General features: G+C 41.3%; 3 protein-coding genes across 3 annotated transcripts; 1 reads left to right on the forward strand and 2 right to left on the reverse strand.

Annotated features, from left to right (window-relative positions):
- Positions 1-147: 147 nt before the first annotated feature.
- Positions 148-5,637, forward strand: arv1 (ARV1 homolog, fatty acid homeostasis modulator). Its single transcript, XM_080860840.1, has 5 exons — positions 148-276; positions 500-619; positions 3,150-3,303; positions 3,625-3,846; positions 5,102-5,637. The coding sequence occupies exons 1-5, from the start codon at positions 181-183 to the stop codon at positions 5,227-5,229; spliced, it is 720 nt and encodes a 239-aa protein (XP_080716966.1). The 5' UTR covers positions 148-180; the 3' UTR covers positions 5,230-5,637.
- A 3,183-nt stretch (positions 5,638-8,820) lies between these two features.
- fam89a (family with sequence similarity 89 member A) lies at positions 8,821-12,286 on the reverse strand. Its single transcript, XM_080860663.1, has 2 exons — positions 11,889-12,286; positions 8,821-11,314 (listed from the first exon to the last, which is right to left on the reverse strand). The coding sequence occupies exons 1-2, from the start codon at positions 12,138-12,140 to the stop codon at positions 11,045-11,047; spliced, it is 522 nt and encodes a 173-aa protein (XP_080716789.1). The 5' UTR covers positions 12,141-12,286; the 3' UTR covers positions 8,821-11,044.
- Positions 12,287-14,553: 2,267 nt separating this feature from the next.
- sprtn (SprT-like N-terminal domain) lies at positions 14,554-17,202 on the reverse strand (the record flags this gene model as incomplete). The annotated part of the gene is made up of 5 exons (XM_080831850.1): positions 16,885-17,202; positions 16,638-16,737; positions 16,411-16,539; positions 15,914-16,208; positions 14,554-15,458 (listed from the first exon to the last, which is right to left on the reverse strand). The coding sequence occupies exons 1-5, from the start codon at positions 17,172-17,174 to the stop codon at positions 14,554-14,556; spliced, it is 1,719 nt and encodes a 572-aa protein (XP_080687976.1). The 5' UTR covers positions 17,175-17,202.
- Positions 17,203-17,364: the final 162 nt, after the last annotated feature.

Here is a 17,364-nt window from a genome sequence, read left to right on the forward strand (position 1 = left end):
TTGGCTTCAATCCCCTCCGGTTAAATGACAGAGAGCAAATTACGGACTGCAACTGCAGAGACTACATCTCCCAACCAGTGTCTGCGAAAGCCCCTCTCTGACATAACTCCAGGAAGTCGGACGTCTGTAGCTTACGCCGGTAGAGAACCACACACAACGCTTACATTTTGACAGTGGAGAATGCCTAAGGCTGCATTCAGGTGTATAGAGTGCAATGAAGAGGCGAACGAGCTCCATCGTGATTATAGCAACGGGATTTTGAAAATAACGATATGTGTAAGGAAAACTTGAACATGAGCTGTATGGGCTGCTAACACACTGATGTTGCTTTTGATATGCTATAGATGTTACCTGCTAGCTAGCTGTAGCCTAATATAATGTCTCCACATGAGGAACAAAATAAGTTTGTGATGCTCATAAGGAGAAAATAGGCAATACTGTAGTGTGTTCTCATTCGGTTGAAGTGAAGACTATAACAACCTATTTCATGTGTTTTTAGGATTCGTGTAAAAAGCCAGTGGACAAATACATTGAGTATGATCCTGTCATTATTCTGATTGATGCCATCTTATGCAAAATTCAAGCATTCAGGCACATATTGTACAACACAGAGATCAATGTAAGTATTCTTCAGATGTTTCCATCCCACATGTGTGATAGTTCTTACTCAAAAGTCTGCACAGGATTTAGCTGCTTCAGACAATGTTAGCAGTGGAAAGAGTAAGGTAAAGTTGAGTTGACTTTCGTTGAGTTCGATTTAGACTTTCCGTACATTCGGGCACGATAAAGCACTTAATTTGGCTGCACGATCACTCACACTATAATATGGTTTGTCAAAAGTTTGCAAAATATGTAGTTGTTGCTGTCAAATTTCACCCGAAAACATTTCACGACCAGTGGCGATTGTAGCCTGAAAAATAGGGGTAGCTGATTATTATAAGCTCTTCAGAATCAGTATCAGAATCAGGTTTTATTGGTCAAGTAAGTTTGCACAAACAAGGAATTTGTCTTGGTGCCGTGGCTCTCAGTGTGCTAACACATATTACACAAAATATACATCACAACACAAAACAATACAACAGTGCAAAACAATACAACAGTGCAATGGTCAACAGTCCAAGATGTCTAAAAAAGTATATACAAGGAGTATATATTTTAGTGCAAAGTGGAGAGTCCAGGAAGAGCAGGAATAAATAAATACTACCGTATGAGAATGACGGTTATACAGTAAGGGTGAAATAAATAAATATGGTTGCGGGGGTAATTGTACATTGGTTATTTTTCACAGTGCCACAGAGGGTTAGCTGTTTAGAAGAGAGACAGCTAGAGGGAAGAAACTGTTTTTGTGTCTGGAGGTTTTTGTGAACAGAGATCTGTAGCGTCTACCAGAGGGGAGTAGTTGGAACATGTTGTGTCCAGGGTGAGAGGGGTCTGCAGTGATTTTTCCTGCCCGTTTCCTGACTCTGGAGGTGAACAGGTCTTCAATGGGGGGCAGGTTGGCACCAATGATAATTTCTGCAGTCCTGACAGTCTGTTACAACGACAATGTACTCAATTGCACCCTCAACAAATAGTCTACATTGTTCATTGTAGGCTGAATTAAAACACTTAAAAAATACTCGAAAACTAGCGATAGCTAACTAGCAGTAACGTTATTGGCATTGATCTGTCTGATTTATGATCTGACAGTATGTTTTTTCCCCTTCGTCACAGAGTACAGTTCTCTCGGTTTTCGCAATTTTTGAGTTGCTAGGCAGATTACGTGGGGCACATTTAAAACTGCCCCACCTCCCAATGTAAACTTTGGCCTGTGTCATTCACGCTCATTGGTGTTTCCATGGCAACAGACTTAACCTTGCGCACTGCCCCACAGAGCAGAGAGGGACAGCAGAGAGCAGCATTTCAAAGTGCAAGCACACAGACAGAAACACGCACAAATCAAATTTCTCCAAAACAGGACTATAATGCTTATGAGTCAAGTTTATTCACACACACATTCACGGTACTTTGCATATTAAATAAAATAAGATATATTTTGCCACAAAGCACAGGTGTATTGAGCTTTCTGCACAGCAGCGCCATCTGGATCTGGTGGGGCAGTTACCCACGTGCCCCTTATGTAAAAACGCCACTGCTCAAGACACTTTTATTCCTTCAGTCAGTATGGCCTGTGTAAGGTTGCAAAGTACACCACTTATGGATGTTCACCTTTTGACATGCCAATTAGTACAAAAAAATATTCAGTGAAAATGAGTAGCCTACAAATCACCTTTACACCTCTTCAAGGTTGTTATGATTCCACAACAAATTCACTTCCAACAATATTAATTAAGTAAAAAATCCCTATTTTAGAAGCTTGCTTGTATAGCAACAATAAATACTCTATAATCTATAGAATTATTTCCCCCCCCTGATGGCTGTAGTGGCTTGCCATTAAAGTGTTTAATTTGTTATATACACTAAAAATCTACTAAATTACCTTTTCTTAGAAGTTCCCAATCACAGCATGCTGCTTACTACAGGGGAGATTTTGTGAAAGTCAAGTTATGTAGGCTGCTTCCCAGAACTAATCAATCAAAAAATAAATAACGGACCACTATTACTGGAAAAATAATTGCACTTTTTATTGTACCAGTGAATACCCTAATGAAAAAAGTCTGTTATGGATGGTTTTCATGTTTCATGTTCAATGTACGGAACATTTATTTCATTAAAAGGTCTTACACTTTGTATGGAAATTACAGACGGCATGCTACACTTGGTCAGAGAAAATAAACATGAGATTATAAGCCATACAAGCAGCAGCAATCACTGTTTAAGTTTAACTAGTATAACCGTGGATACATTACAAAAATAAAAGATGCAATTCAGCACAGCATGTTAGGGCCACATGTAAAAGCAGAGATGCACTCACCACTGAGTTAGTAGGGATCTACCAATGGACACACCACCCAGTTGATTGTAAAAAGGAGAGCATTGTTAATATCAGGGAAAGTAGTACACTTTTGACTAACAGCAGGTGTCCGTACAGTGCCAGAATGTTTCATCATGATCATGTAATTAAGTGCTTTGTCCCTTTCTGATGACCCAGCACCTGTGTGTGAGTGTTTATTGTGTGAGTGTTTATTGTTTTGTTTTTTCCCCATCAGATTCACTGGAAGCTCTGTGTGTTCTGCCTTCTGTGTGAGGCTTATCTGAGGTGGTCCCAGCTGCAGGGCTCCGAGCAGACCAGCGACCCAGCTGACATCATCAGATACACCAGAGAATGGGACTTCTATGGCATGTTTGGACTAGCAGCTCTCGGTAACCATCCCCACACACACACACACACACCTCTAAATGACATTCCACACCCAGGAATCCAAAGACATAATTTGCATATTAGCTATACGGCAATGTGTAAAACATTTTGTTGTTTTATTCACCAATTGATATGACGTGGCTGTGTATTTGCAAGGATTAGACAGTGCAGTTAGAAAAAAAAACTTTTTCCACTGTGGTCTTAACCGGTAAACTACAGTATATCGCAGCATTGGCAGGTAGAGCAACCCAAAGAAAATACTCACAGTCCCCGTATTTTGTAAATGCACAACGTTGCAATATATGTGGCTCTGTCACCTGCAGAGTTAGCTGTGTTCATGTGTGGAGTGCTGGCCTGTCTGGGGCTGGTTCAGGGGCTGCGGGGCCAGACGCTGGAGACCAACCTGCTGCTCAAAGCCCTGCTGTTGTCCAGCTACGGGAAGGTGCTGCTCATCCCTGCTGTCATCTGGGAGCATGACTACTCACCCCTCTGCTTCAGCCTCATCAAGATCTTTGTGCTGACCTCCAACACGCAGGCCGTCAGAGGTAACGGTTATGTTTTTACACGTTCTCTTGGTTACAGCTCAGTAGATTCATTTCAGTGGAAATACATTTGAACAGATGAAAAAGTCAGACCATTCGGAGGTGGCATGTCTCATAGATGAATTATTCATTATGATGATTCAGTGACACATAACAGAAGTGTTTCTCAAAGGAGGGTGTGATGGATGAGGTCCTTGGGTATTCAGGTGAGAGCCCAGTTGGACTACATGGACTCACACATGCATTCATCTAGCAGACTATTTTATCCCAGGCGACTCAGAATGCAGTACAGATATACATTTTTTCTGCTACCTGTGTAGCCACAGGAACACAATTATTCCATACCTATTCCAACCCTACTTCCTTACAGCTGGGGATTTAATTGGTTATTTTGTTTCGAGTGATGCTTTTCTTCCTAAGTAAGTAATACATTGTATTCACTTTTGAGCGTACAGCATGTCTTTTTTTTTTTAGGAAACACTTGGGCAAAAACTCTCAACCCCCTCAGATATGCTTGGCTCTAGGAGGCTGCTGTGCCATTGTGTTGGGGGTTTTGTGAGAGACTTGGCCAGACTTACTGTCCCAAAGCTATCCATGAAATAGCATATTGAGCTGTTATTGTTTGAATTGGAAATGTGGTACATTTGAATAATAGAATGTCCTTGTATAATGACTGACAGCAGATTATCACAGCATAGTTTTACCATGGTCCCCCTAGAACCGAATTATTAGAATTATTTGATTATGTCTTATTGAAAGGGACTTTAGTGGCTTAACTGGGGATGTGATTAGTGTTAAAGCCATGATTTGCACCAGCAGGTGGCAGCTTCTGATTAAGCGCTGAAGCCTCAACTAGGTCAGTCCCATGGATGTGTTTGAAGGTGCTCATTCACAGGACTCCAGTCAGTTGGGTTTGCATAGTCAGAAAACCACATAAATCAGCACAGCCTTATACCAAGTCCTTGTATTTTCTATCTAGAACTCCATATCAGGCACTGGCCTTTGGCTTAACACAGGGTGTGTATACCCTCATTACCATTTAGCAATAAGGCAATCCCAAATACCCTTGGTGTTTATGGTGGTTTTAAACAGTGAAGTCAAACAGGGGAAAATGCTCCTTAAATCGATAAACAAGAAATATTTGTATTGGTATTTATCAGCATGTTAAAGTACATGGCACATCTGGATATCTTAAAAAGAGTTTGTAATAAAAGAAAGTCAACTGACATCATAACTAACAGGAACCTGTCTCCCTCAGTAATACTGAACTGCGGCCGACGTCTCTCTCTGTTGGCTGTGATGACGGGGCTATTACTGGAGACCTGCGTCTCTCTGAGCTTCCCCAAGCTCCATTGGCACACACAGGGCTTCCTGCCATTCCAGTGACCCAGCCCTGACCCCTTTGAGGAACTGTTGATTTAGCATGGAAGCTAAATACGCTAACTTTGTTTGTGTTCGCTGATGTGGCCTGAAACTAGTGGGGTGCACATGGCTCCTCCTGGGCCCTCACAGATGCAAACATACCAGAGAAGGTCAAGCACTGGAGGGTTAAAGATGACCTCACAACAACTGGTCACTGTTTAGAGTGGTATTAGCGTGGGACTGCTGCAGATTCCTGAGGTGATTTGATAAACTTGCAGACACAATTACCACAGACATTCTGCTGCATTCTACCATAACAATAATGTTTACAGCCACATAACACACATCGGCAAAACACTGTCCAAAAATGACATGCTGCTTTAAAATGTTATTGTTTTAAAAATGCAAAATGTATGTTTTGGAAGATTATTGCATACAGTTCTATTTTTCTACAATTAAAGTTATATTGAGCTTTTTCTCTATGTAGTTGTTTGATGTCAAATCAGTGTTGGACCTCACAGGTGGCTGTATGCTGTCACGCATATAACACTCATCTGTAATGTGAGGTAAACCTCCCAAATCCTGTAACAGTGTTGTTTTCCTGCAGTAGCTGATATGATGTTGAAATCCTGAGCGAGAAACTGTGGGTCTGTGTTTCAAGTGGAATGCTAGTAATTAAAACAAGTCACTCTGGAAGTGTGAGTGTTTGTCACCCATGCCAAGCAGATTCTGTTTCAATGCCTCAGACACTGTGGGAGCTGGGCTGTAGCAAGAAGAGGACTCTCAGAATGTGAAAAATTTGAGTTTGAAAGAAATATTCAGTAATCATTTTGACTCGGGCATGCTGTATGTAGGGTAAGATTGGAACGATTGTAAAACATTTGAGTGGTTCATGAACACAAAATGATCGCTACCCCCTTCACAGAAGGGTTGTGTGTTTGCTCTGTCTGAAGATCACATGTTGTGACAAGCCTGTGAATAGTTGAGAGCAGCAACTTGCTTGGTTTAAAAGGTCACCTTTGGGCGAATTTAGATGTCTTTCCAAAAGATGGCAGGTGAAAGAAAGTAACAAATGTTTTTTTTGGTTTTCCTGCAATTTTTCCCTGTGCGTCACTGAGTGGATAAACTCACCATTACACAGGTGAGAGTCCTTCCAGATTGGCCATTCACTCCAGGAACTCTAGTGGAACCAGTAGTACCACACCAGTAGCACCACAATACTACTTGTGTTAAATCCAATGTTTTCTTCAGGTAAATTAATGCAAAGAGATGAAGCTAGCCAGCAAGCTAACTAGTGGTCGACCTTAACTTCAGTGCTTGCACTTGGGCACAATGGGCTCCATCTTGTGTTACAATAGTTAATGCCACATTACTGCCCTTAAAACAGCACTAGGTGCTCATTTTCATTCAGCTAGCTTTTATTTTCCTATGCATGTCATATATAGGATAGGTGTAACATGAGGGGCATTTAAATGGTGAGAAAAATTAACTCAGTCACATGTTTGTAATAGTAAAGATGAAGTTTATATTTATTCCATTCATGCCTTGTGTCCTCACATTAAAACTCAATGTCCAATTGTCCATTACTGTGTATTTTAATGGACACTGTCTTTACATCACAAAATGACCACTGTCACAAGCTAAACAAACAGCTCTTGAGATGCAGGCCTTTTCACTCATACTGGTCTCTTTCTAACAAGTGTGTGTGTCTGTGTGTGAGAAGCACTCAGTGAGTAATTGCAGAGCTGTGTTTTGAAAGACATTCCTCAGCCTGGAAAGTTGGCCACTCTGCCTCGAAGACAGGACATGAGTCTGGCTTGGGGGTACAGACCCATTCAGACTGGTTTCCTCCCTCCTGTAATAAGCCTGTCCAACCCAGCATGCCCTAGGTCTACCCTTAGTCAGAGTTGGTGTTGGGGGGGGCAAGTATTTGACTGAAGTTAAAAGCGTGTGCACGTTGCACTGCTTGCTCTAAGGCATCCCAGACCATGAAGCAGCAGCTCTACACAAATCTGTATACTAATCAGATTAGCATAACAAGAATCACATCAAAGCCATTTTGTGTGACATGGAGACTTGTAGCCAGGGACTGCTTTAGAGAAAACCAAGCCAGGGACTGCTTTAGAGAAAACATTGTACTCTGCTGAATGCAAATGAATGATTCATGGAGAATAAAAGCTTCTTATCCAACTTGATTGGGATGCAGATTGCTCTTTTTTTTGTACGTGTGAATCAACACATAGCTTTAAGGTGAAAACATGGCAATATAAACGTGTATCACCCAGAATTACGGGAACATTCCCACAGGGCCTAGCACTAGGAACATCGTGGAAAGATTATACAGTGGGACACAAAACGTCCACGCTTAGCTTCCAGACAGATTCCTGCAAAGCCCTGTGGACAGGAGAATGGGAATTGGGAATCCATCCAATAGGTGGAAGAAACAGACAAGAAGATAAAGTGGAAGACGAGAAGGTCTTTGTTTCAGCCATCACAGAGCACAGCCCTTGGACAAGAGCACAGCGTTGTTTAAAATTGTCTCATGGAATGTGTGGGAAAAAACTGTGACTCCTGAGTTCCAAACGCGGTTTAGAACTGGTTAATTTCCCCTTGTTGTGGGTCTTGGGGGATATCTGTTATAGGCCAGTTATGACTTGGAAGATGCCAAACAATCCCTTTTTTTATAATTACTATGCTAACGTCAGGGGGCCGTAGAGTTTGTGGTTGCCCCAGTGTCATGGTGTGGATTGTTATATGACCACATTGAAAACAAAATAATCCATTTCTAATGTTGTCACAGGCCTTGAGCTGTGTTTTTGCTCTGAAGATGCTTTGTGCTCAGATCCTTTTTAACCAGAAAGCAGGGTGTGCGCTGGCACTCAAACACACAGGCCACTGCTGGTGCCATGAATTGCCCCGCCACATTGAGACGCTTACCTTGGATTTCCATTTCAATGAAGATTAGGTTAATCCAGCACAATCTCTTGTACAGGTGTTCTTAAGGCCCTGCAGTGCTGGCATGTAGGCTGGTTTCTGGCACACGCTAAGGGCTGGCACCCATAGTCTGAACTTGGATCAGTGGCACAAAGCTAGCTCTTATTTGCTGAAATGCTCCTGATTATGTGTGCTGTTTCATAACACATTTGGGGTTAGAGTTCTTCAAATAAACATGGCCAACAGTCAGCCTGGCCCTATTGGGAAGATAACAAGGTAGCCAATCAAGGGTCGGCAAACACAGATCACATGGTTTGTTCATAAATACCTCAGACAAATTGCCTTGTGCAACAGCTCTGATATGCTTTGGTGTTTTAATCCCATACTTAGTTCCTGTAGCTTTTCACTTTTTATGTTTGTTAGTATACTGTTACAATGGCCAGATCTTTAATTGAGTTTGAATTTAGAAAAGCTGCCTTGCTAAGTGTGAACCTTAAAGCCGACACAAGTACATTTCAATATGTTACTGTCAGCACAATGTCCATTATTTCAGTGAAGTACAGAGGGCATGCAGGCAGAATCCTCTTGATAAAATTATTTATTTAATCAGTAATTATATTTATCATGAGAGAGCATAAAAAACAATCTTCCAAAACATACAGTAGTATGGTCATTCTTTAAAGGAGAAATAAATATGAGGAATGGAATGAAACCCAAATGAATCAAAGGCGTGGGGAATAACAAGCTATGCAAATCATAATTCTGTAACAGCACAAAGTTTAGAAATACAATACTTTCCCCCCATATTCTTATCAGGGGTTTCCACTCGGAAGTAGCGCTGGAGACTTACAATCGAAGAAGATAACAGAAGTGTTGGTATGCACTTCCTATTGCTTTATCTGACCTTCGATGTGGACTGCATACAGACAACCACAACCTGCATTCTGACCATACAAAATGTGATTGTAAGCCCAGGGTTTGTAAGAAAGTCCAAAACTCCAGGACCTAGCTGGTTTTGAGTGCAAGTCTGTTGCTGGTGAATGCTTACATTTAGGCTAATCTGAGATTTTTTTTCCAGTTTTCTGCATTCTGTGGATGTCTTGGATCAACAAAAGTGCTGTTTGTTTGAAGGGGGCAAGCAACAGCAGTGGCCATGATAGAGGTCCATGGCACAGAAAGGCACAGAGTGAAAGAATTTCTGCTGCCGAGGACACACAAGCCTGGGTTAGTCAACAGAAAAACAATTAGCCGTTCATCTATTGTGGCTCCGCTCCCCCAGAATTCTAGGAATCCATTCATTCAAAATGAGAACGTTTGTCAAAACATCAATGTTGGAGGGCTTTTAACTTCAGATGATTCCACATTAACCACTACAACCATAAACCAGATGAGGAGAAATGGCAAAACTGTCTCTACTTCATACGAAAGGAAATTAGTTGGAAATCAACGAAACGCTCAGATGCACTAAATGTTGATGAAAGAACTGTAAAAGGTTATAACTCATTATCAAAATGGCTGAGAAGACGATGAGGATCATCTGAAGCAGTGTCTATTAGCATGTTCATGATACATATCAAGAGCTCAAAACCATTCTGTCAAGTTACATTTTACACTCAAGAGATATTTCTGCCTTTGATATTCATACAAAATCCACCCTGTCAAAATGTACAGTCGAAGCACAAGACTAATTTGCAAAAGATACTAAAACATCAACTTCCGAAGAAATGTTTACAGACAACGCATTGGAGGTTATAGTCATCATACAGCATTGTGTTTGTAGCAGTAATCCTTAGCAAAAAATATGTAACAATTTCTTTGGTTATTGTACCTTAATTGAACTTGTTTCAAACAATACTCTTTAAAAGGCTGTATACAATCTGTTTCACATTAACAGTTTGCGGGAACAAACTTGTAAGCTTTTATATATAATTATCATTCAGAGGGTAGCTTTTTATGATTATGCTGTTTGACGAGATGTCACTTTGAAGCATTGTAGATTGACAAAACTAATGTCATTGGAAGACAGAATAAGCACCATACATTTTGTGTGGTGAGAGCGAATATACCTGCAAAAGCTCACCAGTCAATTGAATTAAGCCTTCTCAAATCAAAAAGATACAATACAACGATATGATTGCATGGGACTACACTTATATGAGAAACATATGATTTAACTTCTCTGTTCTATTCGATACAGCTATGCTTTCAACAGAGGAATGCAATGATAGGCTAGTATACTGAAACGGAGGGATGCCTCCCAAAACAGTTCAAGGGAGGACAAGTTGAGAAGCACACCTGTGCATACCCTTGTTTCACCATGTACCCATGCCATCAATCCAGCATTTAGTCATTTCACATTTCCCCCCCCCAACTATATCAGTTACATCCAGCCAAGAACAGCACTCACGTTTTCGCCAGGTCACAGTTGTCGCTTGCCACTCGACAAGTTTGAATGATAGGTTTGTGTCGAAACCCGAGACTCTTCACCACCCCCATGTCTATCAACTGATACAGTAATGCTTACACACAGTCGTCCGTGTTTTTAAGGGATTCTGTTTGTATTATACTGTAAACATGATTACTGGAGATGTGCTAGACACACTCCTCACAACCAAAACATATACATTTGAAAATGTCTTTAGAAAGAAAGAACGAAAAAAAAATATCACAAGAAAAATACTATATTGTTTATACTGTATAATAAATAATCAACTTTGTTTATACCTTTATAGAAAAGTCTGCAGAAAATGAGGTTGGCATAATAAAAATGCAGGCACCTCTTTCCTTAACAAAACAAAAATGAAACAAACACACAAACAAACAAACAAACAAACAAACAAGCTCTAAAGTTGAGCAGGCTGATTTGAGCTCCAGCACCATCTTGATCTTGTACTGAAGGCCTTTCTCAGATGGTGATGTGGAAAGAGTCATGCAGCCACTTATCCTTGGCTGCTCCATTTTGGGGAGAGGTATCTTTCCCGTCAGGCTGCTCAGTAGGAGTTATACTTGAATCCTGGAAATATTCGTCATCCTCGTCAAAGTAGCCATTTTCATAGGGTCCATCAGCACTGGAACCAGCCGTGAGGTCCTGACAACTGCCCTTGTAGTCCTGGATTGACTCATGTAGTGACCAGAGCTGACACAGCAGAGACATATCCTGCTGCCGCAACCCAACCTGGAATAACAGCCAGTGTGAGAAAAACTTCTGCTTTCCCTCATGGGAGTTTGAAGCTGCACTTCAATCGCAAAATGGCAAAAACAGCAGAGCAAGCTTAACCTGAGATCAAAGACTTGGGTAACCTCAAACACTGAACACCAGGAGGTACCTCTTGTATCACAAGCCTTGAAACATGCAGTTAATAAGACGCCGGACATGCAGAAAATGTTTAGTTTATGGATATGTTCTTTTACGTAGGTAGGCTAGTTTATCATTTTAACCTTTTATGAGAAAATGGTAGAGGGATAGTCTAGCTTTCACCATCTCATTACCCAGGTTTAGTCGACCAATGGATCTGCAAATCTCCGTTTTGTCTCAGTTCTATCACCCAGCCAAAGTTAACGACAATTCTCTCATCATTGCTGATGTATTTAACAAATAGAAATAATCGTAGGTGATTACATGTTAATCCCGTGATGGTCGGAGCAGCTGTTGCTTTCATTTCACCGTTTCACAATACGCGTACGATACGCGAATTTAGGTTATAACCTACTCGGGGTAACCTACTGATGAATAGGCTCATCGAACTTACCATTTCCTTTCTGAGGAGAGCCAGGGCAGCATCAAGGTTGGCAGGTTTATTTGCCAGTAAATTGTCTGCATTACTACGGCCACGGCTTAGGTCGTCTTGGATCATGGTCTTCTTTGCGTACATCCTCTCCATCTCTCTCCAGGAGCCGCCGCTTGAATTCAGCAAGCCGCTTAAGCTCTTGGGCAGTGGGGGTAGTCCCTCGATGCAGGCCAGCGTTCCGCCTGCCGTGTTGTTCGATGATTTACCATTCATCTTACGCTATAGATACACCCACAACAATCGTACTTAACGGAGGTATAGGAAAATAACTTTAACTCTGCGATGATTCACTGCATTTATCCACGACCTACGCGACCCCCTGACAAAAATACCGAGCAACAGCAGGGCGCTTCCCAACACGCTCCACAACAACTCTGCCCTCCTAGCGTCTACTCGCACTTCCTGTCTCTTCTGTTCAAGGCTGACTGGGCGTCACCCTGGGTGACGGAACAGGAGAGAGTGGTTGAATATTCATGAACAGCATTATAAACAGTACTCAAAACTGTACTCCATCGAAGAGAAACTGCCCTGTTTTCACGCAAGTGTGACTGAATAGATATTAAAGAATGGGAGCTATGCCTGCGTAATGTCATGGCTGTAGGTCTACCGAATATATTATGCAAAATACCTTTTTGGTGTTCCTCAAGTGTAGCCTATAGACTATAACCAAATATGCGCAAGATCACGCAGTATTTTGACAGATGAACTTTGCTGAAAGTCCAAAATACTCTTCTTTTTGCTATAATTTGAGTAGGCGCAATTCAAATCGGTAATCTAGCGTGGGGGTTATACCTGTAATAATCTGCATTGAAGGCTTACATTTCAGACATACTACATAGGCTTAGGCTATATCATATACGGAATACTCTATGTACATAGGTCTGTCTGTCTACTCTCACACATCTTTTGACCATAATATAGGCTAGTCCCCTATGTCAGAGGACAGATGGTGAGCTGTCCAGCCCCCTCGACCTTTGCTTGTCTGACAACAAACCCCTTCCAAACAAAGAAACAATGCTCTTTGGAGTGTCATGTGTGGACCATAGAAAGGAAAGTGACACCATGAAGAAGTGTAGCAACAACTGTTGAATAAAAAGCTTGGTAGCCTATTTTCAATCATGCACGACCTTGGCCTACGCCCTCTAAACAAGATTTGAAGGGGCGAAACGGAGAGAAAACGTAGTCTTCACTTTGCCAAGTTAGCAATAAATACAGATAATATGTGACCATATAGACAAACAGACAGACAGACAGACAGACAGACTGAACCTTTATGGTTTAGGAGGCGGCATGTGCTCTGCCCACATCCACCTAAAACAGAGCATTGCTTTTGTTAAAGCTCTATGAAGGTTGAAACAAAGAATAGCAACACTTGCACGACCATCTGCTGGTTAGTAAAATCAAATTTACTGTGACTGTATCAAACATTAGGCCTGTGCATGTGACTCTGAATAGCTTTCTTAGCAGTCTCAAAAAGGACACAAGGATCTATTCAAAGCCATCAGAGCATGCAAACGCATTAAAGGGGCTGCGTTCAAGGAAGATGTTATTGCTTCCAGTCAATTTAACCAACATCGTAAAAAGGAAATGATACAGAACATGAAAACAGATAGAGAGCACAACTGATTTTGAGCAGGTTTTCAAGACATATGACAATAATGAGTACACACAGTAGTAAAAGATTTATTTAGACATTTTAAAGATGTATAAAACAACACAAACAGAACAGGAACAGGTTTAAATACATACAACTCTCAAACATGTACGCTACCGATTAATATTCAATTTAAAATAGGTAAAGAAAACATAATATCACAGATATACTTACCCTTAAAATAAAATTTCCATGAGGTAGAACGTTATTGCCAGAGGTGCCTCTTAACGCTATGCACCAATATTCTGAATATGGTGTACTGATTTAGTGCTGCACAGTGCCACTACTGATGATGACGGCATTTAAATATCCTACAGCCTGACCTTGCCATGTGCTAGATGACTCCTTAAAAGTGTGCAAGTGTGAAATATAATACTGCCCAGTCAGCAGAAATGACAGGCTCTTCCACGGCAAAACCTGACACTGCAGAGACTGAAAACGAGAGGTAGTCAGACCCACTGAATCAGGTCTGCACCACAAAAAACCAATACATCCTCATTGACACATGGAACATCTTTTGAATGCCAAGTAGTTTCTAAAATTAGCCTTCACCTCTCTAAAATCAGAGGGATACGACGTAAAGTGCAGCACAAGTACAAGATCCTGAGAGCTGTTGGGTTGTGATAGATACAACTGAAGGCAGTACAGCTGAACATCAATCAACTGCTTTAACATGAAGCTGTATGTCCACTTTTGAAAAGCTTCTGGAAAGCTTTTTGAAATATGACAGATACAACATGATCATTTGGATAACTATCTCCAGGCCTGGAACAAGGCTCATTATTGTATTCCTTATGCTTTGTTCTGTCATGATAAGGCATTCAATATAGCAGGCTGTGGGACAGGGCGACTGCCATGACCACTGGTTTCTAATGCAGAGCTTTATTTGGGGATGGTATTAGGAAGGCATCCAAATGTAACCTTAGAAAATAAGTCTTTTGCTTAACAAGTGAACTTATCAGGTTCTATGTGTCAACCTGAGAGACAAGAGTCTAGATGGTTATTGATTTCTCCTTCAGGCATTTTGGTCTGGCACACAGGGCAGTTAACCATGATTCGGTCCATGCTAACAGGAGTACTCTGCTGTACTGCAGCTTGCCTTACAGGTGGCACTAGTGAGCCAACCTGGCTCTGTGGTTCACTTTTCTTGTGCGGAGAAGAAGACGGCTTAAAGAATTTGTAGATGGGTGAAGAAGAATCATCCTCCAGTGGTCTTTTCCTGGACCCTGGAGTTGTGTTCGCTGACTTCTGGGGACTTTTGAGAAGCCGTGGCTTATTTGGATCCACAGAGCCCAGTTTTGACCCTCCTGCATTACTAGTTTGAGGTCTATCAAAAAACCTTGACGTTGAGGGTCTTCCATCTGACACGGGCCGTGTTGCAACCTTTGAGTCCAAACTGCTGGGTTTACCATGCATGTTAGCATTTTTACTGAACAGTGTGCTTGTTTTAGAAGATGTTTCTGAAGCATTAACATTCTTTTTAGGTGAAGGCACATCACCAAAGATGTCTTGAAACACAAGTTGAGTCTTGAAACGATCTGTTAGATTCTTGTTTGACCGTCCATTGGTTTTGGCAATAGGTGAGCCGTCAATGTTGACAAAGGCTTTATGATTGGCTATTGATTTCTTACCTGCATTAGTCACAGTGCTGGTGCTAGGCTTTTTAAAACTAATCTGACTTTGTCCATAGCTGATTTCTTTAATGTCAGGAGACTGACTTGGAGGCGACACCTGTGGTTTGGGAGGAATGTGAACAGGGTTTGGGGGACTTTGCCAGGGAGGTTTCGGAGTAGAGCTTGATGTCTGTGAGCTTCCTCCAAGCACAAAGCCTTGCCCACTGAATGCAACGATCTTTCTGATGTCTTGTGATCCAGATGCTGTAAAAAAACAACCGAATTGTAATGAATAAAATCACACATAAAATGCTGAAGACATAAATGGCTTCCCATACCCTACGTTTTAAATTGTATTATCAATACTTAATCTGGTAAATTACTATCCTACATCTGTAAAGTAAATCAGATGTGATCATTTCTCAAAGCACATCTATTTTATATGATACATGATACAATTATATTGATCAATGGATACTTTTACTAAAAACATCAGACTGGATACTTTTACTACAAATATTTTACATGGTTATAGGTTCCAGATGGAATGCTTAAAGATAGGTGCTAAAGGAATTCACCCTATTCAGTCAGTGTGTGGTATAAATATAAAATCATCAGCAAGAAGGGCTACCAGTCAATTTGGAATTTGCTAGAGTTAAACACAGACACGTGTTGAAAATGTAACTGCTAATCAGAGTGCCCATTACAGTATGACGTACCAATAGTACTGTTAGGCAGCTTGGTCCCACCAGTGGGCTTCTTCTGAAGCTTGTTGTCCTTATTCTTGTTATCAGTTTTGCCCTTCTTCCCATAGCCCTCTGGTTCTTTGATCTTCGTGTAGGAGCCCCCACAGCTGCGCTGGTGCTCATTCCACCAGGTGTCCCTGGGAGAGGGAGCACGGTTCATTGCTCTCTTCACGTAGCCTAAGTAGGGCTTTCGATTCTGACAAGGGCCATTACAGCGCCACCAGTGTTGACGGTACACATCAACTTCTTCATGGAAGCTATGGTAGACCTAAGATTAGACAAATTTGGTTATTAGGCTGATGAACAGAAAATTAAATTGAGTTTAACTAGTCTCAAACCAATAACAGAGGACAGGTTATTTAATGTGCTGATGAAGTCAAATCGAGATAATAGTAGTTATAGTCGTTTTACTACTTTTGCACTTTCGACCAATGACGAAATGGCTAAGAGTGAAAAAATGCAGAGCTTACTGTGATTTTCGTCCCAGTGGCTTTGTTGATTCTATCCATGTGCTTGCAGAACTCTGGCCCATGTCCATCACGGTCCCGGTTGTTTTGGGTCACAAAGAGCAAAGCATGGATCATCTCATGTAAAAGTGTCTGGGGGAGGGGTAATAAAGAACAAATATTTAACAAATGTGAATTCTTAAAAGGTTACTCGGAGACAAGAAGTCAAGCCTGTGTACTCCTTCACTCACCTGCACTAGGTCTCGACGTGGCCGGAGTTTCAGTAGTGGTTCACTGAGACGAATGGAGCACAGACCACCCCGTCCTTCGTAGGAACACACACCAGCACATCTATTCCGGCAAATAATGATTACAAATATACATTCAGATATTATTACAAGAACAGGCAAGCTCTGATAACAACAAAGTCAAGGATATAGACATGTCAGGACAATGACATAATTTCCAACATTAGCCAACTTGCTCCCTTATACTTACAGTGTCATTCGAGAACTCCATTTGACTTCCACTCCACAGAGCTTTCCCCAGAAAAACATGTCGTTAAATTCAAGGAACATAGATCGCACTTCTGGGCTTGGGTCAATCGTTTCCCACGACTCGTCTACAATTGACATGGGTCTCTCGGGCGACACAGTTTTTGGACGGGAGTAAGGAATTACATCCCTGGAAGGTTCATATAGTTGGACATAATCATCAGTTGATGTTGACGCTTCGAAATCGAATTGCTCTTGTAACTGAAGGGCAAGTAAAAAATCCTTGTCTGCCATTTTCAAGATGAATATTAGTCCAGCTGGTGACGGGATGATTTTTCCAGTTACAAAGCAGTTAGCTCATTTAACATTAGCTAGCTCGCTAACATCAGGGTACGTTAGCTATCGACAGCTCGCTTAAGGCTCTCTTTCTAGCCAGCACTAGGTTGTCACAGCCCAAGCATTTTAGTTGTTTGCTAATTCAAGA

This window comes from Sprattus sprattus, assembly GCF_963457725.1.
Source record: "Sprattus sprattus genome assembly, chromosome: 2".
NCBI lineage: Eukaryota > Metazoa > Chordata > Actinopteri > Clupeiformes > Clupeidae > Sprattus > Sprattus sprattus.

Bases quoted from the DNA above. Each gene is read 5' to 3' on its own strand.
- fam89a (XM_080860663.1), bottom strand. From the start codon at position 12,140: ATGAATGGTAAATCATCGAACAACACGGCAGGCGGAACGCTGGCCTGC. The intron at 11,315-11,888 runs GTAAGTTCGATG...CTGTTATTCCAG, and splicing joins CTCTCCTCAGAAAGGAAATG to GTTGGGTTGCGGCAGCAGGA.
- arv1 (XM_080860840.1), top strand. From the start codon at position 181: ATGCCTAAGGCTGCATTCAGGTGTATAGAGTGCAATGAAGAGGCGAAC. The intron at 277-499 runs GTAAGGAAAACT...ATGTGTTTTTAG, and splicing joins TTTTGAAAATAACGATATGT to GATTCGTGTAAAAAGCCAGT. The intron at 620-3,149 runs GTAAGTATTCTT...TTTCCCCATCAG, and splicing joins TGTACAACACAGAGATCAAT to ATTCACTGGAAGCTCTGTGT.